The sequence below is a fragment of the Antechinus flavipes genome, chromosome 3 (genome assembly GCF_016432865.1).
Source record: "Antechinus flavipes isolate AdamAnt ecotype Samford, QLD, Australia chromosome 3, AdamAnt_v2, whole genome shotgun sequence".
NCBI classification, from domain to species: Eukaryota; Metazoa; Chordata; class Mammalia; order Dasyuromorphia; family Dasyuridae; genus Antechinus; species Antechinus flavipes.
This window is the reverse complement of record NC_067400.1, coordinates 619,751,323-619,775,299: the sequence shown is the minus strand read 5'-3', so window position 1 is coordinate 619,775,299 and position 23,977 is coordinate 619,751,323. Positions and strand designations below refer to the sequence as shown.

The window sequence follows — 23,977 nt, the reverse complement described above, 5'->3', positions numbered from 1 at the left end:
CCGACCATTGAAAAAGGTGGTCCTTGGAGAAGGAAAAAAACAAAAAGATAGTTGGAGGTCTAGCTCAAAGAACCTGGGAGATTAGAGGCACAGTTGACAAGAAAAGGGAAGAAAGCAAGAGTTCTGGTCAGTAAGGCAGAAAGGAATCAAATAGCATTTCAATTCTATTAAACTCAGCCAGCATTTATTAAGCATCTACTTGATGCAGGGCAATTTGTTAAGCAGTGTGTAATGGGCTGAGGCTTGAGTTGATGCACTGAGGTCCCAAGCACATGAGGCTAAATAGTAATTGGACCATACTCTATTAATATATAAGCTTGGAGAAAGAATGGCCCCCACCCACTCTTTGTGCAAGTCCTGATGTGCTGTATAGGAAATGACGATTTTGGTGGGTGGAGGCAGGGGAGTGGAAAAGGAAGGGGAGGAGAGACTTTTGGGATTGCCATTGCCACGGTTGGCTCGGCTTGCGTCTCTCTCTCTTAGCTGGCTTCCTGTCGCAGCTGCCCATATTTGCTATCACAATCTTTATTCACCTCTTCACTTCAATAAATATTGAAGATTTTTCCCTTAACCTGAATTCCTGACTCCAGCTGATTTTAAATACGCGGTCATTACAGCAGTGGGGATACAAAAAGAGGTAAAAGACATTCCCTGTCCACTAACATGCAAATAAATATATACAAAGCAGGCGTTATGCAGGATAAACATAAATAATTGACAGAAAGAAGGTACTAGAGTGAAAGCAGGTTGGGGGAGACTTCCTGTAGGAGGTGGAATTATAGTTGGCACTTAAAGGAAGCTAGGGATGTCCACAGTCAGAATGAAAGAGGGAGAGAATTCCAGGTCAGAATGCTCAGAACTCAGGTAGAAGGAAGGTGAAAAAGAAAATGTGGCACTTGTACAGCATACCCATAGAGAGAGGCATAAAATTGTCAATGGAGGAGACTAACTTATCCTGTTTGATACAAGGAGACAGAATTAAGAACAAGTTTCATAACAGGCTAAACCTCAAAGAATCATGTTTTTATTCCATAAATGGAAAAAAAAGCTCCTAGCAATTGGTGTACACAAAGGTGTAAACACAAGCATTGTACTAATTAGTTCTACTTAGTACCTTGTTTCAGGTTCTGTCCAAAACATCTTCTTGTAAGATTAGATCAACTCTAATTAGTTAGCAGTTTGTAAAGATTCCAACATCTCCCCCTTTCTTTTGTTTTTGGAACATAGGATGGTCATGACCTCCCTGATTTCTCAAGGAGGTGTGAACCCCCAAAAAAGGTGATCATGCCTTTCCTGACACCTCAGGAAGGGAGATGAAAACACCAAAGGAAAGGAAGTCAAATCAGATTAACGGGTTTCTGAAGGGGTATACATAAATCCATCAATATGGGCCAGAACTTTGTAACAGATATACATGGTATACATAAATCCATCAATATGGGAGGCATTATACATAATTTACATAAGCACATAGCAATATAACACAGGCTGGTAGTAATGTAACAAATAACATGAATCATCCTGAAAATTTACAAATGTCCATAAGTCCTAGAAATAGTCCAAAAAGGATTCCATTGTCCATTAGTTCACGTGCCAGGAATCCAATAGTTCCTGTAAGCCCTGAAGTACTGCAAAAGTCTCATCAACAATTTTTCATCTTAAGGAATCCAATGATTCTTGCTGGTTTTTCAAGAACTAAAACAGTCTCATCTTGTGCTAGGAAATACAATGATTCCTGAAGATTTTAAAAGTCCTTTTAACAGTCTCATTGTCAGCCATCTGACTCTCCATCTGTGGAAATACTAAGCAGATCCTCTTCCCCAAGCAGTTAACCTATCTAATTCCCTTCTATTTACCACTTTTGGGATTTCTCCTCATCATCTGGTAATTACATTGGAGCTGTTTGCACTGGATACTGCCTTGTTGTCTTAAAAGGCCTGTATTCTTCCCAACTGTAATCCTGATTGCTTTTCTGTTGGTTGATGACATGAGAATCCTGAATTTCTGAAGTCTCTCTGGGTGTAACCTTAGCTGCTATCATGCCCCACCTGTCCTTTGATTGATACTTTGCAGCTGGGTCCTGCCTCTCATTCCTCTGGGTCAATATACATTTAGAGGCCTATTGGCTGTCTCCCACCCTCTCTAGACTACATAGATTTAATTGCTAGAAGAGGAGCCAACCTTAATGGAAATGAAGTCAGCATGCAGCGGGAAAGCATTGATTTAGGAGTCAATGGCCTTGAATTCAGATTCTACTTTGACATTCCTGCAATAAAGAAATCACTTTACATTTCTAGCCCTCATGCTCTTCTGTAAAATGAGGAGGCTAGTCCAGATGAATTCTGAGAGGCCTCCACCTCTCAATCTATGGTGTGTGATTCTATGATGAAAGAAGAATGGACATATCAAACTCCCAAACTTTTCCCCCCACTTCTTATTGTTCAGTCACTTTTCAGTTGTATCTGACTTTTCATGACCCTATTTAGGGTTTGCTTGGCAGAGATACTGGAGTGAATGGTCATTTCCTTCTTCAATTCATTTTACAGATGAGGAAACCCGGGAAAATGGTTATATAATCAGATTTGAACTCAGGAAGGAAAATCTTTTGGACTCCAACTCCCGCACTCTCTCTTCTACAGAATCACCTACTTGCCCTTTTCCCGACTATTCACCCCTCAAAACCACCACTCAATCAGCCACTCCTTTTTCCAACTCTGAAGAGAAATATCAGCTTCCCTATCCACGTAGTAACTAATTATGGTTATATTCTTTCTGCTCATTTGGGTTTCATTTATAGAATTGCTTTTTATTATAATCACCTGTAGAAGATGTGGTCCTTCTTAGTGCTAATTTTTGAACTTTGTCCTAGGTCCAACCCCTGCATTCCTTTTCCCCTCTCAGACTCAGCTAAGGTCCTTGGGAAGAAAAAATTATACTGGAAATGTTCTTGTTTCCTAAGGAACCTCCAGTGGCCATAACCTTTAGCTCTCCATCTATGGCTTGGAATTGAGATAATTTTCCTGCTAATTTCCTTTTATTTTGCCTATATTCCCTTTAATCTTACCTAAAAAATTAATTTCTCTCTCTGCTTTTTTGGAGCTCAGATGAAACAGAACAGATTTTGATTCAAGTTGTCATTTAACTGTATATGGGTTTTGTGTGTATATGTGTGTATTTCAAGTATTTTTCTTGCAAATAACATTGTCAAATTCCATTTTTTGAATCCTCTCTGCTGTCCTAGTTCATTTTAGAGTTAAGTCCTTCCCATTCATATTCACAAATTTTGTGGTTCCTCTGTTCTATGATCTACTTTTGTTTCACTTTGTTGCCATTGTATTCTACAAGTAACAGTTTAAAAAAGGATTAGGTGGGGAAGTGAGTGAAGGCATTTGATTGGCACTTGTGATCTTCTAAGTAAAACACCCTGTTACCTGTATTTCAGCTCTCATTTTCACTTTCATCCACCAGAGACCCTGATGTTTTTACTCTTTCTTCCTTCACTCTTAATCCCCTTTTTGACTTTTTATTAGCACATGGTTATTTCCCTGTCTTCTTCCTCCCTTTACCCTTGCAGGAAGGAGTTCTCTTTAATTTTTCTTTGTATCCTTTATGCTTAGTATAATATACTACACAAAGAAAGTACTTAAGAAAAGTTTACTGGCTGACTGATTGCCATTTCAGATTTTTGTACCAATGATTGTCCCCTTATCTGTCCTCCCTCTTAGTCCCGGACATTAATACCTCCCTTTGTTTTGCCCTTAAGCTGTTTTAATTCTCTTTCAAGTATATTGTATTTCCAAATGGAAATCTGTTGGGGGAAGGAAGTATTGAAATTGTTCTCTAACTTCTTTTATCTAATTCAAATGAAAGTGAGAGAACATGAGAAATAAAATTCCTGAAGGCAGAAGAGAAAGAATGGTCCCGCTTTTGTTGTGTGTCCTTCATTCTTAAAGAGAATCATGATGTGGAGGAGGTCACGCCATGACATGCAAGTGAATTGGACTGAAGTGAGGAAGGCTGGGCAAAGTCACCTGTCTTTCTCTTTCTTCTGGAGACATCTAGGTCCAGTGGCCAGAGACAGATCAGAAGGACTGGAGATGGCCCTAGATGCAATGGGGGACCCTGACCTTTTTAAGCTAAGATTTCAACAGGAGAAAGACACCAGAAAGGCAGAGCATCAAGGAGGGCTAAGCCATCTGGATAGAAAGAAGGGCACTTGTGCCTCCTCGACCACCTTCTTGGGTATGAATTTAGAAGCATCTGTAGGAATGAGGTTCTACTCCTTTCCCATTAGTATTCTTTTATTCAGCCATTTTTTGGTCATGTCTAACTTTTCTTGATCCCATTTGGAGTTTTCTTGGCACCCATGCTAGAGTAAACTATGCAGGGAATGTTCTTGTTTTTTAAGGAGCCTCCAATAACTACAACCTTAAGTTCTCCCTCTTTGACCTAGGACTGATGAAATTTTCCTGCTTATTTCCCTTTATTTTGCCTATACTTACTTTAACTTACCTAAAATTTTGATTGCTCACCTTGCTTTTTTTTTTTTAATCTCAGTTGAAGGAAAACATTTTATTTCAAGTTGAAAAGTGGTTTTCCATTTACTTCTCCAGATCACTTTACAGATGAGGAAACGGAGGCAAATAGGGTGAAGTCACTTGCCCAAGGTCATACATCTATTAAGTATCTGAGGCCAGATTTGAAGTCAGGAAGATGTCTCTCTTTCACTGCAGGTTCAGCATTCCATGCTCTATGGCATTATTTGGCGGCCATCACCATCTTCAATGTCCATAGGATTTCTGATTCAGCATTTGCAATCCAAGAACAGAGAATGCAAATTCAATGCTCTACAAAGAGCTGTGTAAAAAATACTCTACTATTCCTATGGGAATATTTTAAAGCTTAAAAAAGGATCCCCAAGGATTTTGAGTGGATTACCTTTTTGCTACATGCTCTCTGAACTTGACCCATATTTCTTCGGACACTAGGTATACTTGTGGCACAGTATGTTGGCCATTTAGGAGGGAGTATATTTGATGGCAGCCATTCCAATGATAACATCTTAGGAAATATTCTTTCAAAAGGATATTTTGCTTTAATCTTTAAAATTTATTTTATTAAGTATTATATTAATCATCAACTAATTAGTAATAATTAGTCATTAGCTTACTGTTATATATATATATATATTATATAGTATATTATTATTATTATAAACAAATAAATTATTAGTTTAAGTCTGGTTGACTGATTAATACGAACTCTCAATCATGTTGTGATGCACACTAGTAAATTTCATGAGAACTAGTACAAAACCCAATACCTAAGGTTACTGCCCTAGAAAACTAGTGTTCAGATTCTCAATACCTGAGACAATGAAACCCTGAGAGGAGAAGGGAATTCCAAAATATATATCGTACAAGGGTTCTCCAACCTCTGACATTCAGTGTACTATGATATCCTAGTCAAAATAGCCAGGGCTTTGTCACCTTGACAAGTACCCTAGAGAAAAAAAGTCTCTGCTTCCCTGATTCTCTAATGCCTTCTCTCTCTACTCCTGAGAGGTTCAGAAGGAAAACTCTTTCAGTTGATAGAACATTGGGGGGAGCAGAAAAGAAAAGCACTTGAAGGCTCCAGAAAGAGCAAATGAGCATCTTCTAAGCATGAATGAGAAGACATTCTCTTTATTTCTTCTCCTTCCCCATGAGTCCCAGATGCTTCCTAGGGAACCTTTCTTCGAAGGCTTAGTTTGGCCCCTGAGACTCTCTGGGTTCTGGCTCTCCAGGTCGTCTCAGGACTTGGGTCTCCCAAAGTTGATGGTTGCATAGTACAGCTCCCCTGAGGAGGACTGTGTGGGAGTGTCAGGGATGGGATGGCTGGAATCCCTCTGTTGATCCTGCAGAGAGGGAAGAATGAAGAATGAACACAGAGCCAGGGAGGATCTTGGGATCTTGGCCCAATCCTCAGGAATCCAACATTGGAAAGGAAATTGTCTTGGTCTGGCAATGAGGAGACTTTCAATTAGGGCTATTTGCTTTTGCTTGTGACCCACTTACCATGGGAGGAGGGGAGAAGTCAGGTAGGTGGGATAGGGAGAGGTGTTAAATAGTGAGAGTGAAATCTTGGGCTAGAAGTCATAGGAGAACATAGGAGAGGTCTCGGTTTCCCCTTCTGCAATAAAAACTAATTTTGTAGTATTTCAAAATCTACCAAGTGATTTGCATGCCTTTTTTCATTTAGACTCAGAATACTCCCATGAAGGTGTTTGAGGTATTATTAGTGCCATTTTACAGATGAGCATCATGAGTCTCAAAGACATTACATGATGTATGACTAAAGTATCAAAATGAGTCTCTGAACCGTCTTCATTACTGACCATTTGGCCCACCTCCAATTAGACTGGAGCTCATTTAGATTTTTTTTGTGACCAAAGATTTCCCTTCCTGGGATTCAGTTTTACCCAAAGAAAGTTAAGAGAGGATATCACTAAGATTCTTGAATAAATGTCTTTCTTCCCTCTGGCTCAGTTTACAACTGTGTAAAATGAATGGAGAGGTAGGGCACTAAGGTTACCAGTCACTGACTCGTCTGAACCCTAGCTTTATTTAAAAAAACACCTAAAAGAACTAAGTATATGACCTTCCTTCCCTCCTGGGTCTCAGTATTATTCTCTAAACCCTGAGATGGGCTGATCTCTAATTAGCTTTTTTGCTCTGAAGAGGAGACACTGTGTGGGTTGGAGCTAGAAGATCTGTGTTTGAAAACATTTCCTCTGTCATGAAGGGACTTCAGCTCAGGCTCTTCCTCCCTCTGACAATCATTAGTGATCTTCTATATGAAATGAGTAGCTCAGAATAAGTGATTTCTAAAGTTCTTCTACCTCTAAGTCCATGATCTTAGGAATCATGAATGAGGCAGGGGAAGAAAAAGAGAATGATGTTTTGGTCCAGAGACTTGTAAATGGGGAGCATTATAGCAGAAAGAAAGTGACCAGGGCCCGAAGCTTTCCTGTTTTGAAACAAAAGGTTCATTGGGGTATAAATAACTTGAGACCAGTTATTTCCTTTTACTCATTGGAAAAATGAGAAAATTGGGGCCAAGATTAAGAAAGAGACATCCCCACTTGCTCTTTTTCGTTCTCTCTTCTTATGTCCCATCTATCAAGTTTCTGATCTCACCGTTGAACTGAAACTTTTCTACTTAAAATCACCAGCAGCCTCTCTGTTGGACAATCCCATGGCCCATTCTTTAGGTTCGTGTCCCTGGTCCTTCTGACTCAGCTACCTAGCTCTGCCTTTGGATACTTCCTTCTCTCTGAGCATGAAGAACATGCAGGGCCCTTACAAAAGGTAATCCCAAACCACTTTCTAAAACCTCTAACATTAGTACATTTAGCCTTGCTGGGCCCACAGAAGGACACTTGCCCAGTAAATTGTTTCTTGAACTCAGACGACCAAGTTGCCATTTTGACTGATTCTGCTTTTAACAGAGCCTGTGGCTAAGCTATTGCCTGAAAAAAATGTTATTTTTAACAGTCCTACAAGTCCCAACATGGCTTAGAGCCCAAATGATGGTACATGAGCTTTCTCTCCCTGACCCTAAATGCCAATTAGTTTACCCATTCTATTTGGCCAGCCGGCTTTGGCGAAATAAAGCTTTGACTTAAAGAAAATCCAAACCAAATGTTCTGTAGAGTATTGAGGGATCATGTTCTATAGGTTCTCCTGCCTTTCTTCTTGAGTGATTTATCATCCATGTCATACTCTCTTATTGTGGGTATCCCCCAAAATTCTACTTTGGGTCATCTCTTTCTCTATTCAGGGGTCCTCAAACTATGGTCCACAGGCCAGATGTGGCAGCTGAGGATGTTTAACCCCCTCACCCAGGGCTATGAAGTTTCTTTATTTAAAAGCCCACAAAACAAAGTTTTTGTTTTTACTATAGTCTGGCCCTTCAACAGTCTGAAGGACAGTGAACTGGCCCCCTATTTAAAAAGTTTGAGGACCACTGCGAGTATTCTCTCATTTGGCGATCTCATTATTTCCCATAGTTTTAATTAAAATTTCCAAATACCTATCCCACAGCCAAAGGCTCCTAACAGGTAGTCCTTGGTTAATTATGTAATTTAGATCTCTGTTTATTATTATTTCCAATTAATTTTTAATCTGTGCTTCAAAGGCTCCATACTGACTGATATTTCTTACATAATGGTCAGAAAAAGAATCACTTAATATTTCTGCTTTTCTGCATTTATTGATGAGGTTTTTATGCCTTGTTGATTTTCTGGAGGTACCATGTTCCTTCCCTCCCAACCCACCCCACTTATGTGGTTCTCCCTTTTACTACCAAGGATACTGCCATCTTCTTAGAATGTCTGGTTTTCTTCAGGATTACATTTAAGCCCTGGTGTCTACCTGAGCTTTAACTGATTCCCCAGCTATTAGAGCCCTGTTTTTCCATAACCTCCTTGAGTTTTTTTGGGGGGTGTATATTCAGTATATATTTGCATGAATGTATGTTAGACCCCATATTAGAATGGAATGGGAATAATGTAAGGACAGTTAAACGTTGGATAAAGTACCAGGCCTGAAATGAGGAAGACTCATCTCTCTGAATTCTATCTGGCTCCATGACAGGAAAGGAAAATTTAATTGAGTTATAGGAGAAAATAGTAAAACTATAATATTGGGGATGTTAGAAACCTTACAAAGTGCTAAGTCACTGGAATTGATAGAAACAATGCTTATGTACTTCAATTTATACCTTTGAGAGTCCACACATTAGCTCACACATTAGAGTTCACAAGTCCTGGAATTTCACAAGTCAGGAACCCACAATCCCACTTTCGGAGGAGGAGTCAACCTTTGAGTTCACACCTCTAAAAGAGCATATAAAAGGACAAACACTAGAGACTTTTGGGAGATGGAGAACAAAGGATTCAAAAGAGGAGAGGTTGAAGCCGGCAGAAGCAAAAGACTAGTAATGAGAGCTCTCGGAACCAAAGAAAGCTAACTGGTCTATTTTGGAAGAGACAATAAAGGACTGCACTTTTAACAGCTGGCTACATTTGGAGTGATTATTGATTTGAACTGAAATTAAGGCTGCCTCCAGAAACCCCCACAAGAATTTTGCTCCCAGAGAACCATTATACATTAGAAAAGTAGAACATATTGCCCATCTCAGACCTAGGTGAATCAAAACAAAACAAAATGGAAAAAAATGAGATGATTAGAATTTTAGAAAAGTTCCACATGATAGACCTCTAGAGAATATTAGATGGGAATAAAAAGGAGCATATCTCATTCTTAGCTGTGCACGACACCTTCAGAAAATCAACAAGGCATAAAAACCTCATCAATAAATGTAGTAAAACTGAAATATCAAATGGATCTTTTTCTGACCATAATGTAAGAAATATTACAGGCACTATGGGCTCTTTAAAGCACAAGTTAAAAATTAATTGGAAACAATAATGAAATCCTAAAAAATGGGTCAAAGAACAAATCAAGGGAATGATCCTTTCTTTTAAAAACAACCACGAAGAAACAACATACTAAAATTTGTGGGATATAGCAAAAACCATAATTAAGGATACTTCATTTTCCAAAGGCTTATGTCAATTAAAAAAAAAAACAGAATGAGCAAATCAATGAATTGGACATCAAATTGACAAATGTGAGGAGTCACTTGTGAATATTTCAACTCAATTATCCTGTCTTTTGATGGGTATCAATAAGGATTCTGTCTCATAGTCATTTTACTCACCAAAGAGACTCTAGGAACCTGATCGTTACAATCCACCTCCTTCCTGTCCTGGACCTGTCGATCCTCTGCCCGCTTCTTCTTTCTCAGAAACTTCACACTGAAGAAATAAGCCCAAAGCTGTGACAGGAGCCCTAACCCTTTCCCCTCCACTTCCACCCCTGCAGAGATCTCTCTTCCCTCTCCCTGTCTGGGCTCCTGTGTTGGCTCCCCACTCACCACGTCAGGATGAGACAGAAGGCGAGAAAGGCTGTGACTCCAGATCCCAAAAGTGCCCCTGTGGTGAATGTGGAAAAGTTTGGCTTTGTTTTAGCTGCCAAAAAAAAAAAAAAAAACAAATTAGGTAAGGGCGGTTCTCCCAGGGAGCCAGGCATCCTGTCCCTGGTCCCAACATCCCCTTATCTAAACTTTCACTGCATTGAGAAGTTCCATAAAACACTCTTCGTGACTCTGTTGGGAGCTCCATAGTGCAAATATCCTGCTATTTTGCAGAAAAGTTTCTCTGGCTCAGAGAATGGAAGGGAAACTGCCAGGGGTCGGGCAATGAAGTGAGCCGTGTTTGAGGCTTCCCTTTCATAAACCACATTCAAGGGGCTTTGGGGGAGGCCACAGAGCTTCTCACTGCTTTCTAAATTTTTCCACATCACCGAGATCTCAGACTCTCCCAGGGACTGAATTTGTCTCCGTGGGCAGAGATTCATTGCCCCAAATTCTAGTTTCTTTCCCTCCCTCCTCACCACATTTCCTCTCACTCTCTTCTTATATCTGGATGCCACTTGCCCCTGAGCTCCCATTTCCCTCCTCAGCCTGGGATCCTGCATCCTGTCCCATTACTTTCCAAGGCTCCCTGCCCCACAGCATCTCCCCCTACTGGACCCCCGCAGGATGCGAAGGCTCAAGATTCGTGCTGGTTCTTCCCCTTCCCAGTGGGGGCCAAGGTTGCCAGGCTTTCCCCTCAGATTCAAACAGTTGTTGGCCCAGGGCCCAGAGAGCTCCTGACTTTAAGTGATACCACAGGTATAATAATAATAACAACTATTATTGGGGAGAGAAAGAAACTGGGATTCAAGGACTGGGTCCAAATGCTGGCTCTGCTCCTGACTCCCCCTCACAGCCAGTTTGCTTCACTTCTCTCCTGCTTTGTAACATGAGGAGCAGGGGCCGGACCTGATGGCTCTGAGGACCCTGCTCCATCCTAAGGAGGATCCCTGACAGGCTGACGCCCTTCTGGATGGGCTGAGGAAGAGTGGGAGGAAGCATTCCGGAGCAGCTGCCTCCCCCACTCTGCCCCACGCTCCCTGGGGTCCCTCTGTCCCTTCCCCCTGTCCCTGGTGTTCTGGCTCCCAGCCTCATGTTTCCCCTCCATCCGCCCGCTGACACGCTCTCACAGCTGCTCCGGACTCCAGGTGTCCGGCCCCCCACACTCACAGGTTACATTGAGCTGTACAGTTCTCTCGATGAGAGCTCTCCCATCGGCTCCAGGGAAGGTCATCCCACAGGTGAGGTTGCTGCCATGGTCCTGGAGCTTCGGCACGAAGGAGAGCCCAGAGAAATAGAAGAAGTTTTGGCTGGGCTGCTGGGAAGGGATGGCGGTCCCGGTCCAGGAGAAGGTGGGGAGTTTCCCCTCCCTACATATCCAGGGGGCTAAACAGACCAAGGTCGCAAGCTGGCCCTCCTCCAGGGGCTCTGGACTGTAGATGACTGGCTTCTCTGTCAGGTCTAGAGGGGAATAAAAAGAGGGAGTGAGGAGGAAAGTCCCCGGTGTCCAGACCTTCTCTTAGCTAATGCCACTGATCACTCCTTCGTTGGGGCTGGGGTATCCTACCCCTTTGGTGACCCCTCAAGCCCCTGTTTTGTCCTTACTCCCCCGGGATCTCCTGGATCTTCTGTCTGAGCCATTTTGCTTTTTCCACACCAGTTTCCCTTTTTGATGATGGCCCCAAATCTGTCCCCCATTCTTCATCACCTCTTTACCCCAGGCGGCTCTTCCTCCTCTGACGCCCCCGGCTCTCCTCCTACCTCTCAGGGCATTCAGGAAGTCCTCAGGGTGTGCATCACTCAGTCCTACCTGGCTTCCACAGAGATGAGACCAGAGGGTGTCCCCCTCTCCCTCTCTCACACCCTCCAGACCTTGCCCAGCTTTACCAAACCCTTGGGCTCTGTCCTTTCCCTGGGACATTATTCAGAAAAGCTTCTGAGATCTCGGGCTCTTCCTGCCCCATAACATGTCTTACCTGTCACCTTCAGGTCAAGTTGATAATTGACATAGCTGAATTTTTCCTCTCCCCTGTCTATCCGAAAGAAGTATTTCCTACTGTCTTCTTTCCGAGCGTCTGTGATGCGCAGTGTGCAGTTGTTCTCCAAAGGGTCCCCGACCAGGTGGAATCGTCCCCTAAACTCCTCCTGCACCTCTCGCTTTGGATCATTTGTAGCCACAGGTTTGACTTCATAGACTTGGGACCCTTCCTTAAACCAGTATCCATGAGCTGGAGAAGAGGAGGTTTGACGGTGATGGAAAGTACAGAGAATGGTGATGCACAAACCCTCCTGCACTGTCACTGCCGCTGGCATTTGCACATAATAATCTGAAGGCGTCTTCAGGACCCCTGTGGGCAGAGAGAGATTCAGGCAATAGAAAATTCAGCAAAAGCAGGAAAAGTTCTCCTCAGAGAAGGTCGGAGCTTGGGAAGACCTTAAAGGGAGAAGTCAGAGCTAGGAATGACCCAATGCAGGAACAAACCTTAGAACACTGAAAATAAAAGTGAAATGAACTTTACTTAGAAACAGAACTTCATATGAAGGGTTAATTCTTTTGATAAGGAAGTATTTATTAAGCACTTTGTTATGCCAAATCTTGGGAATATAAATATAAAAATGAAAACTTTTTGGCCCTCTAGGATTATTTAAATAATAACTTTTCATTTTCAAAATACAAGCAAAGATAATTTTCAGCATTCACCCTTGCAAATCCTTACATTTCAAATTTTTCTTCCTCCCTTTCCCACTCCCTCCCCTAAACAGCAAATAGTTCAATATTTTAAGCAGATACAATTCTTCTAAATATATTTCCATATTTACTATGCTGCACAAGAAAAAAACTGATCCAAAAGGAAAAAGTGAGAAAAAATCAAAAAGCAGGTAAACAACAACAAAAAGGTGAAAATACTATGTTGTGATCCAAATTTAATCCCCATAGTTCAAAAAAAGAAAAAAGAAAACATCAGAGCTCATTTAATCCAATCCCCTTATTTACTGAGAAGCAAAAAGAGCATCAGAGAAGTTTGGTGATGTGGCCAAAACTCTTTGCCCCAGCTTCAGAAGCAGCAATCTAGCCAATGACCAGGACATTTCCAATTCCCTCCCCCACATCCTTTGCAGGCTTAGGGGAGCATCCTTGATGGTCCCCACATGCAGCCTGATCCTACTCACCCTCTATGGACGGAAGAAACAGAAGCAGCAACATCTCTGAATCAAGAACAGACCAAGCTCCGGTTCCGGAGCACTCTGCCCAAAGGGTGCCTGGGATTCAGAACAAGGGGGAAACTGGAAAATCCAGGGGGGATCGCTGGTTCCCTGGGGAGCAGCTTCTGAAACAAGGTGGGGGGTGACGGACCCAAAGAAACTCACTGCCTTCTAACCTGATTCTCCTGACCCACCCACGCTGGGATTGTCTGGTAGAAAGGCAGGAAGTATAAAGTCTAATGAGGCCATAAGTGTGCATGAGAGAAAAGATTGTGAAACAATAGAAAAGGGGAAACTTTGAAACTTTTCCAACCAAAACAGAGAAAAAAAGAGAAGCAGAAGTTCTAGGAAATGTCTGATATCTAAAGGTGGCAGAATAACCAACAGACACAACCACAAGACAAATCTAGAGTTCAGCCCCTCCTATGCTTCATAGCTGTGTAGTTGTGAGAGCCTGAACAAGTCAATTTACCTCCACCTACCTCACTTTCCTCATCTGCAAAAAGGGATATTGTAAGAATCAAATGAGAGAATAATTGTAAAGCCCTTAACAAAGTAAGTAGCATGTAGCAAGCATAATGTAATGTTAGCTATTATTAGTTAGATATCTTGGGGAGGGAAGAGGGAGAGAGAAAAATTTAGAATACTAAGTTTTGTAAAGGTGCATGTTTAAAACTATTTTGGCATTTGGAAAAATTAAATACTATTTAAAAAAAACAACAATGATCTACAATTACAAAAGAATCGTGATGAAAAATCAACTGTGATTATAAAGAACTGATGGAGGGAGAGATTTTGAAAACAAAATAACTTAGAGTTCAATAATAAATACAAATATATGTTTAAAGCCTCTTCTATTGCTGTTTGTTGTCCAGGTGATTAGAAATATTCCCTAAATGCTGTCACTTTTGTTTGTCCCATTACTGATCCTTTCACAAACACTTTCCAGATTGTTACCTCCCTCTAGTTTCTGAATTTCCTCATATAGCATCTTAAATCATTATGTGACCTCTTCTTTTAGAATAAAGTATACCTTCCTTTGAAAGTTATGAGTTCTATTGCACAAGGTCCCCATGATAGTTTAAAAAGTGGGTTTGATTGTAATGGATTGAGGCTCTAGTTGATGCACTGAAGTCCCAAGCACGTGAGGCTAAATAGTAATTGGACCATACTCTATTAATATATATCCTTGGAGAAAGAATGGTCCCTACCTACTCTTTGTGCAAGTCCTGATGTGTTGTTTAGGAAATTACGATTTTGGTGGATGGAGGCAAGATGACGGAGAGGGAAGTGAAAAGAGAGATTGCTGACTGGTGTCTTGTTGCAGCTGCACACATTGCTATCGCAACCCCCCTTCACCTCCAATTCCCCTTCACCTTCGATCCTTCTTCACCTCTACTAAGAATAAAGATCAACGATTTTTCTCTAACCTGAATTCCTGACTCCGGCTGATTTTAAATATGCAGTCATCATATTTGGAGCCCAAACATGGGAACCAAGGACCCTACTTTCACTGAAAACATCTCCAGTAACCAGCAACTTAGGTGAGTATAATAGACAAACAGGGAACTTATTTTCTTAAAGACTAAATTAGTAACCTTTTTTGACTGAAATGGGACAGATGCTAGCTAAAGATTCTCCATCCCCTCACCCCTCAACCCCTCCACCCTCACCCAGGAGTGGCGCTATAGAAAGCATGCTTAAGCTGATAGAAGATCAAGGGCTACTTATAACTTGGGAACAGACAGCTAGACTTCTGGGTACATTAAAACACACCTCCCCTTAGTTCTTAGAGGAAGAGCAAATCTCTCCAGATAATTGGACATTAATTGGGCAACAGCTCTCTGTATATTACCACAAAAATGGTCTTCATTCAATTTCCATCAAGGCATTCTATTTATACAATATAATACAGTTGGCCTTATGAAATCAGATAAGTTATAGAAGAAAGAATAGGAATAGCCAAATGAGAAATGAGATAAAGGAGGAAGACAATGAACAGATTAATGACCATATCCCCAGAGGGCATGGAGACTTAAGTGAGGCTCAAGGTTGGTGAAACTGAGGCAAATTCAGCTCAACCTAAGGAGCAGGTTATTCACTCTCTTCCATCAATCCTCTATCCTCTGGGATAGAGAGAGGAAGGGTAGTTGGGGGGAGGGGGGCAATGACAGCACCAGCACCTCCCCCCCAGCATCCAGCTGCTCCTATGACTAGATTGCAAAAGGGACTAATTAAGGCCAAGGAGGAAGGGAGAGATGTATCAGAATTTGAACATCACATTTTTTCCTGTAATTCAACAGTTTGACTCTTCAAGTCAAGAAAGTAGAAGATATGCTCCTTTTGATATAGAAATCCTCAAAGACCTGAAAAAGGCTTGCACTCTTTATGGGCTACATCAGCTTATGTTAAGATGTTATTACAGAATTTGGCTTTTGAAATCTTGACCCCTAATGACTGGAAATCTATAGCAAGGGCATACCTAGAACCTGCATAAAACTACTTGTGGCTTTCTGAATATAGTGAGCTCTGTAGGATATAAGCCCAACAAAATAGTCAAAGTGGAGTTCATGCTGCAATCACCTATGACCTACTAACAGGTGTAGGTTCCTATGCAGACATCGCAGTACAAATTAATTATTCCATAGCAGCATATGAGCAAATTGCTGCGAATGCTATCAAAGCATGGGCTTCTCTCCACAATAAAGATGACAAGGGTGAGGCCTTCACAAAAATAATACAAGGGCCAAATGAACCCTTTGCTGACTTTGTGGGACGTTTGGAAACAGCTATCACAAGAACAAATGGGGAAAATGCAGTAACAGACATTTTGATAAGACAACTTGCTAAGGAAAATGCTAATGAGGTTTGCAGAAGAATTATACTAGTTCTGCACAAGGATGATCCTTTAGAGGAGCTCATAAGGTGCTGTGCCACAATGGGCACAAATACTTATTATATCCAAACTATGTTGAATATGGAAAGACAGGATCCTTCTTGGCAAAGGAATTCTAGAGAAACTCATAGATGCTTTCAGTGTGCAAAAGTTGGACATTTGAGAGCTCATTGTAGATATGGCGATAGAATGAGAAGACAGGGTGAGAGAATAAAACCCAAAACCCCATGTCCAAAATGTAACTGAGGCTTTCATTGGTATGTATGAATGTAGATTCTGAATGTAGATTGACCCAGAGAAATGGGAGGCAGGGCTCAGCTCCAAAGTAGCAATCAAAAGATAGGTGGGGCATGATAGCAACTGAGGTTACACCCAGAGAGTCTTTAGAAATTCAGGACTCTGATGTCATCAACCAACAGAAAAGCAATCAGGATTACAGTTGGGGAGGTTACAGGCCTTTTAACACAACAGGGACCGGTCCAGTGCAAACAGCTCCACTATCTTTAGATAATCGCCAGGTGATGTAGAGAGATCCAGAAAGTGGTAAATAGAACGGAATTAGATAGGTTAAGTGCTTGGGGAAGAGGGTTTGCTTGTATTTTTACAGGAGGAGAAGGAATCAGATAGGTGCCAATGAGCCGTATTTGCCTTGTCCATCGCAGAGAGACAGAGCAGACCCTTGAAATGAAGAAGAAGACCCAAGAAACATCGGGTGGGTCTGTTGCTGATTGTGCTCACCATTGAAAGAGCGTGGCAGTTATGGCGTTTGACTCATGGACATAGAAAATTGTTGGACTTCAAAACCCTTAGGAATCATTGGATTCTCTGAGACAAAAGGTTGTTGTAGGGACTTGAAAATCCTCAGAAATCACTGGATTCTCTGAGACATAAGGCTTGAAAGTCCTCAGGTATCATTGGATTTTCTGAGAAATGATAAGACTGTTACAGGACTTCAAAATCTGCTAGAATCATTGGATTCCCTAACACACAAAAAGACTTTTGTAGGACTTCAAAAAATTTGGGGGGATCATTGGATTGCTTGACATGTGAAGCAATGGACAATAGATTAGTTTTGGACTATCTCTTGGCTGCTGAAGAAGGCATATGTGTGACTGCTGTTTACATAACCTTCTTCTAGGACTTCTGGCAATCTTTTACAGCACCATGTTGATTTATATTGTTTGTTATATCGTTACTTGCACGTGCAATTCATGTTTGTTACACCACATCAAGCTTGCACTGACTGTGGGGAGAGTCATCACTAATAGTCTCTGAGTTATTGCTGTGTGCCTGTGTAATACCTCCCACGCTGAGCAGTTTGTGCATAATAAGACCCGTCAACCCAGAAACCTGCTAGCAACCCCCACTTCTCTTTGGTGCTTTTCATCTCTCTTCCTGAGATGTCAGGGAGGGCGTGATTACAACCTGTGTTCTTTTTTTTTTTTAATTTTAATTTTATTTTATTTAATAATAACTTTATATTGACAGAATCCATGCCAAGGTAATTTTTTTTACAACATTATCTTTTGCACTCGCTTCTGTTCCAATTTTTCCCCTCCCTCCCTCCACCCCCTCCCCTAGATGACAAGCAGTCCTATATATGTTAGTTATTACAACCTGTGTTCTAAAACAAAAGAAAGCGGGAGATGTAATGGGCTGAGGCTCTAGTTGATGCACTGAAGTTCCAAGCACGTGAGGCTAAATAGTAATTGGACCATACTCTATTAATATATATGCTTGGAGAAAGAATGGTCCTCACCCACTCTTTGTGCAAGTCCTGATGTGTTGCATAGGAAATGATGATTTTGGTGGATGGAGGCAGGGGGACAGAGAGGGAAGTGAAAAAAGAGATTGCTGTCTGGTGCCTTGTGGCAGCTGCACACATTGCTATCACAACTCCCCTTCACCTCCAATTCCCCTTCACCTTCGATTCTTCTTCACCTCTACTAAGAATAAAGATCAACAATTTTCCCCTAACCTGAATTCCTGATTCCGGCTGATTTTAAATACGTGGTCATCACATTTGATTCTTTGCATTCTGACCCAGAATTCACTTTATCTAATTGCCCATTTATGCATTTCTACATAAATATCTGTTAGTTAGCAAAGCCTAGGTTTGCCTAGGACATTACCTTCTTTTGAGATATCTAGTCCTCCCCCTCTATTAGGAATGGAGAAAAGTTCCAAAAGTTATAGTGTAAAAAACTTGTCTGCTTAGAGGTAATAAATTACTTTGAAGGGTTTTTAGTCTAGACTGAAAGTCTTAGTTCTATCTAACTTCTCTGAAAAGATTTTTTAAGAACCTGAAAATACAAGTAATCTGTATAGTTCATAAACTACTCTGAAACCCAAAGCCATTTTTCCTCTCTTTCCCTCTTTTGATGCATCCCTCTTTCTCATCCTTTCATTCTTCTTTTGAGATAATCCCAACATAATAGAATCACCTTTTTTGAGGGATCACATGAATAATTTCCCTATATAGGTATATAAATGATTTAACTTTGTTCAGTCCCCTATGATTTCTTCCTGGTGTTTACCATTTTATGCTTCTCTTAAGACTTGGGTTTGAATGTCAAATTTTCTCTTCAGCTTTGTTCTTTTCATTTTACAATAAAATCAAGAGAATGATGCTCCTGACAACTGAATTTAGTTCATCAGTTTTGCACATTTCCCTTTCCTCTCTCATATTCTACTTAGTAAAAACACCATTTCAGCTTAAGTTATTTTTAATCAAAAATCTATTATTTAAATAATCAATTAGAAAGATATTCAAATAGCATGGAAATAATAGGAACCCTGTGTAATCAACATCAACATGGAGCAATAAAAGAAAGGGGGAGAAACACAGAGGAATAGACACATTATTGTTCTACATTTTCCCCTGGAAAGTCAGAATTCACTTCTTCTCCATTGGATTCTCTATACAAACTAAGATGCCAGGGGAGAAAGTCTGCAGCTACTAGAAGTCTTAGAGTCCTACAACATCTCCTACTGGCTCTGCTATTCTTTACCACCACCCCCACTTGCCAGCTCAGCTGCCCGCCACTAATCCCTCTCTCCAGATTCTCTCCCTTTCTTCTCCCTTAGACTTCTCTAGAAAGGTTGGTTTTTTTAAAAATTCCTGCTGTGCTGGAAAATTCCATCTTCCAATCCTGCTCTTTTAATAAGAGTTCTCTCTTCTTATGTTTGGCAGAAATATAGTTGCAGGGTCTTTAGGGACACAGGCTTCTTGCACAGCAGCCAGTCCAAGACTCGCAAGAGAGAACGTTACTTATAGCAAGTGTATATCTGCTCTATTGTAATTTCTTTTCTGGAAAATGGGTCCCTGAGTACTCCAGAGCCTTACCACTGCTATCCTTCTCTACTATACGGCATGTGCTGTCCTTAGGGTACCAAACATGGCCTAATAGAGCTATGGGGTTTTTCTTTGTACCCTTCCATTTTCAATTTAAAGATCTCTTGCCTGGATTCCAAGAGACTCTAGAACATTTTCCAGGATCATGGAATTCCATAGTCTTTGGCCCATCTAGTCCCAAACATCCCCACACACACCAAAACGAATCCCCAGTACATCACACTCAGCAACTGTTCATGAAGACTCATCTTGAAGATCTCCAAGGAGAAGAAACTGAATCTTTCCTGAGGCATCCCTTTTCTTTTTGGAATGGCTCTAATTTTTATGAAGTTTTTAATGGTGTTAAACCAATGTCTTTTATTTTCTGAAAGATTCCTATTTCATATCCCTGGGTCCAAACAGTAAAACTTAGTCCCTCTTTGATATGACAGCCTTTCAAAACATTAAGACAATAATCTATGAGCTTTTCATTCTCCAGGCTACACAATCACCATCTTTTCTAGTGATTCACCAAATCAGTTAGGTCTTTCGCAGCACTGACTACACTTTTCTAAAAATTCCAACTTAATCAATGTCCTTCTTAAACGCTACCATTTTTATTCTTCCAAATGTGGGCTGATCCAGGCAGAGTAAAGAGCACAATTACCAGTATCTATCTTAACGCTGCTGAGTATTACATGAGGGCTTTTGTTGGGGGGTTTTCCCCTGCCACATAACAATATTAATTCATATTTGGCTTACAATTCACTAAAACCCTCATGACTTTTATCCATTAAAATTCTGTTGAGCCTTTCCCTTCCTATTTTATACTTGTAATGATGATTTTTCTAAGCCTAAGTGTAATCAATAAACATGGTTGTAACAGGTTTCTTGTAGCCAAGGAGGTCAGTACTCAGTAGAAGAGAGAAAACATGTCAAACATGGGGGACAGTCAGAGAAAATGACCAAAGACTAGAGATAAAGTGTCTTGGTCATGGAATAACCAGGAAGCCAGTGGCATTGGATCAAAGAATATGTGGTGGGGAGTAAGGTGTAAGAAGACTAGAAAGACAGGAGAAGGCTTTTGAATGAAGGGTTTTGAATGCCAAACAGGATTTTGTACTTGATCTTGCAGGCAAGGGGACTTTACATATATAGCTACTGAATTTCATCTCATTAGATTCAATCCACTATTCTCTCTAGATCTTTTTGGATTCTGTTAGCCTACTCTCCGAACTTAATTTTTTGATGATTATGCCAGAAGTCATTGATAAAAATAATACATAAACAAGACCAAGCACAGATCACGGGACTCTTCACTGAAGGCCATCTTTCCAAGTTGAGATGGAACCATTGATATCAACTCTTTGTATCAAGCCATTTAACTAGTTCTGAATGAATCTAATTATATTGATATCTAGACTCTATATTCATTTATTCCACAAGTATTTCATGTTAGCATTTCTTTTACTTTAAGCATTTTATTTTTTATTTTTTAATTTTTAAAATTTTTTTAGCATTTTTTAAAACTAGATTTTATGAAGTGCACTGAGTTCCTCATTCCTATATTTTAAGTTAAGATTTTAAAATCCTAAACATCTGAGAGGAAATTGGGCCAAAAACATATTGATAAGAAAATATAAGGATGTTAATGAAGATAGAAAAATCAGTCTAAGTTAAAGTCATACAAATAGAAAGATGGAAGGTTATTTTGAGGGGACAAAATGGAGACTAAACTAGACCAGAAGTACATTGGGAAAAAAGTTTAAAGTATTGAAAAAACCAGAGGTACGATGAGAAGAAATTGTGTCATGCATGTAATTAGGAGAACTAGAGACAAAGACACTGAGCCCTAAAAGTCAGCATGGCTTTGACAGAATGAGATCGAGCGAGATGTCTCTTTGAACAACTAGATTGGCAGGGGATACAGGTAACGGACATTTGATGATGATGATGATGATGATGACGGTGATGACTACTTAGTGACAATAATGATAGCTACCTTTTCTTATGTACTTTAAGGTATACCGAGTGCTTTGTATTGTGTCCTCATTTAATCCACACAACAGCCTTTAGCAGGAGGTATAATTAAATTTCTCAGTTGTATCAAACATTTCATATTCATCATCTCATTTGATCATAATAATAAAATTATGAGGTGACATTATTATGAGATCCATTTTACAGATGAAGTACTTGAGGGTTAGGTAAATTAAGTGACTTTTCCAATGTCACACAGCCAGTAAGTGTCAATGGTAGGATTAATATCCCAGGTTTTCCTGAATTCCTGGATTTTAAGTCCAAGCATCCATCAGAGTATAGAAAGTACACTGGACTCATTCTCTCAGAAGGCCACTTATTTCCCGAGCTCAGGATTATGGAAGGACAATTGAGAAACCTAAGTGTTTTTTCTTTAATACAAATGGCTGCAGCACTTTCTCTGATCCTCTCACTGTGAGATGTTAATGACTAACAGCTTAGCTCTACATAAATACTTAACATCAATTAGAGTTCACAAAGAGATGTGTGCTTTAAAGTTATAATAAGAACAGAAGTACAAATACTCTTTCCTGTCCTAACTATACTTTCATGGGCTAGAAGTAATAGGAATAGCATTTGAAGCTGTGACTTCTTTGAGTTGGACATGATCTCTAGGCATCCTGGGTTTAAATTTTAATCATGTCATTGAATGTGATGTCAATTCTTCTGACCCCGATTCCTCATTTGTCCAAATGCTGGACTTGGACTCAGTGAACTCTATATCCCTTTGAACTCTGAGCATTTTCAAATGCACATATGGTCATTTGAAGAGCAGGAGGAGCATTAATTCAGACCATTGAAAAAGATGGTCCTTGGAGAAGGAAAAAAACAAAAAGATAGTTGGAGGTCTAGCTCAAAGAACCTGGGAGATTAGAGTCACAGTTGACAGGAAACTGGAAGAAAGCAAGAATTCTGGTCAGTAAGGCAGAAAGGAATCAAATAGCATTTCAATTCTATTCAACTCAACCAGCATTTATTAAGCATCTACTTGATGAAGGGCAATTTGTTAAGTTTTGGGGATACAAAAAGAGGTAAAAGACATTCCCACTAACATGCAAATAAATGCATACAAAGCAGGCTTTATACAGCATAAACATAAATAATTGACAGAGAGAAGGTACTAAAGTGAAAGCAGGTTGAGGTTCCTGTAGGAGGTGGAATTATAGTTGGCACTTAAAGGAAGCTAGGGATGTGCACTGTCAGAATGATAGAGGGAGAGAATTCCAGGTCAGAATGCTCAGAACTCAGAGAGGAAGGCGAGAAAGAAAATGTGGCACTTATACAGCATACCCATAGATAGATGCATAAAGTTGTTAATGGAGGAGACTAACTTATTCTGTTTGATACAAGGGGACAGAATTAAGAACACGTTTCATAGCAGGCTAAATCTCAAAGAAATACATTTTTATTCCATAAATAGAAAAAAGTTCTTAGCAACTGGTGTTGTCCAAATGTGGAATAGGCTGTCTCCCACCCTCTCTAGACTACATAGACTTAATTGCTAGAACAGGAGCCAACCTTGTTGGAAATGAAGTCAGCATGCAGCGGGAAAACATTGATTTAGGAGTCAATGGCCCTGAATTCAGATTCCACTTTGACAATCACTACCTGCATGATTTTAAAGAAATCACTTTACATTTCTAGCCCTCATGCTTTTCTGTGAAATGAGGAGGCTAGTCCAGATGAATTCTGAGAGCCCTCCACCTCGCAATCTATGGTGAAAGAACAGACATATCAAACTCCCAAACTTTTCCCCTCACTTCTTGTTGTTCAGTCACTTTTCAGTCGTATCTGACTTTTCATGACCCCATTTAGGGTTTTCTTGGCCGAGATACTGGAGTGAATGGTCATTTCCTTCTTCAGTTTATTTTACAGATGAGGAAACCTGGGCAAATGGTTATATAATCAGATTTGAACTCAGGAAGGAGAGTCTTTTGGACTCCAACCCCGCACTCTCTCTTCTACAGAACCACCTACTTGCCCTTTTCCCAAATTATCACTCAATCAGACACTCCTTTTTCCAACTCTGAAGAGAAACGTCAGCTTCCCTATTCACATAGTAACTAATTATGGTTATATTCTTTCTGCTCATTTGGGTTTCATTTATAGAATTGCTTTTTATTATAATGACCTGCAGGAAATGTGGTGCATCTTAGTGCTGATTTTTGAGCTTTGTCCTGGGTCCAACCCCTGCATTCCTTTTCCCCTCTCAGCCTTAGCTAAGGCCCTTGGGAAGCAAAGATTATACTGGAAATGTTCTTGTTCCCTAAGGAAGCTTCAGTGGCCACAACCTTTAGTTCTCCATCTATGACTTGGAATTGATGTAATTTTCCTGCTAATTTCCTTTTATTTTGTCTATATTTCCTTTAATCTTACCTAAAAAATTAATTGCTCTCTCTGCGTTTTTGGAGCTCAGATGAAACAGAACAGATTTTTATTCAAATTGCTATTTAACTGTATATGGGTTTTGTGTGTATATGTGT

The 23,977-nt window shown here is 40.3% G+C and overlaps 1 protein-coding gene across 1 annotated transcript in view; it reads right to left on the bottom strand.

Moving 5' to 3' along the window:
• The window catches only part of LOC127557573 (uncharacterized), a 50,759-nt gene extending 37,304 nt beyond the window's left edge, over positions 1 to 13,455 (bottom strand). Inside the window, 6 exon segments of the mRNA XM_051990883.1 lie at positions 5,794 to 5,896; positions 9,766 to 9,862; positions 9,982 to 10,075; positions 11,191 to 11,481; positions 11,997 to 12,368; positions 13,192 to 13,455. Of these exon segments, the coding sequence (XP_051846843.1) occupies positions 5,794 to 5,896; positions 9,766 to 9,862; positions 9,982 to 10,075; positions 11,191 to 11,481; positions 11,997 to 12,368; positions 13,192 to 13,225 (991 nt within the window). The 5' untranslated portion in view covers positions 13,226 to 13,455.
• Positions 13,456 to 23,977: the final 10,522 nt, after the last annotated feature.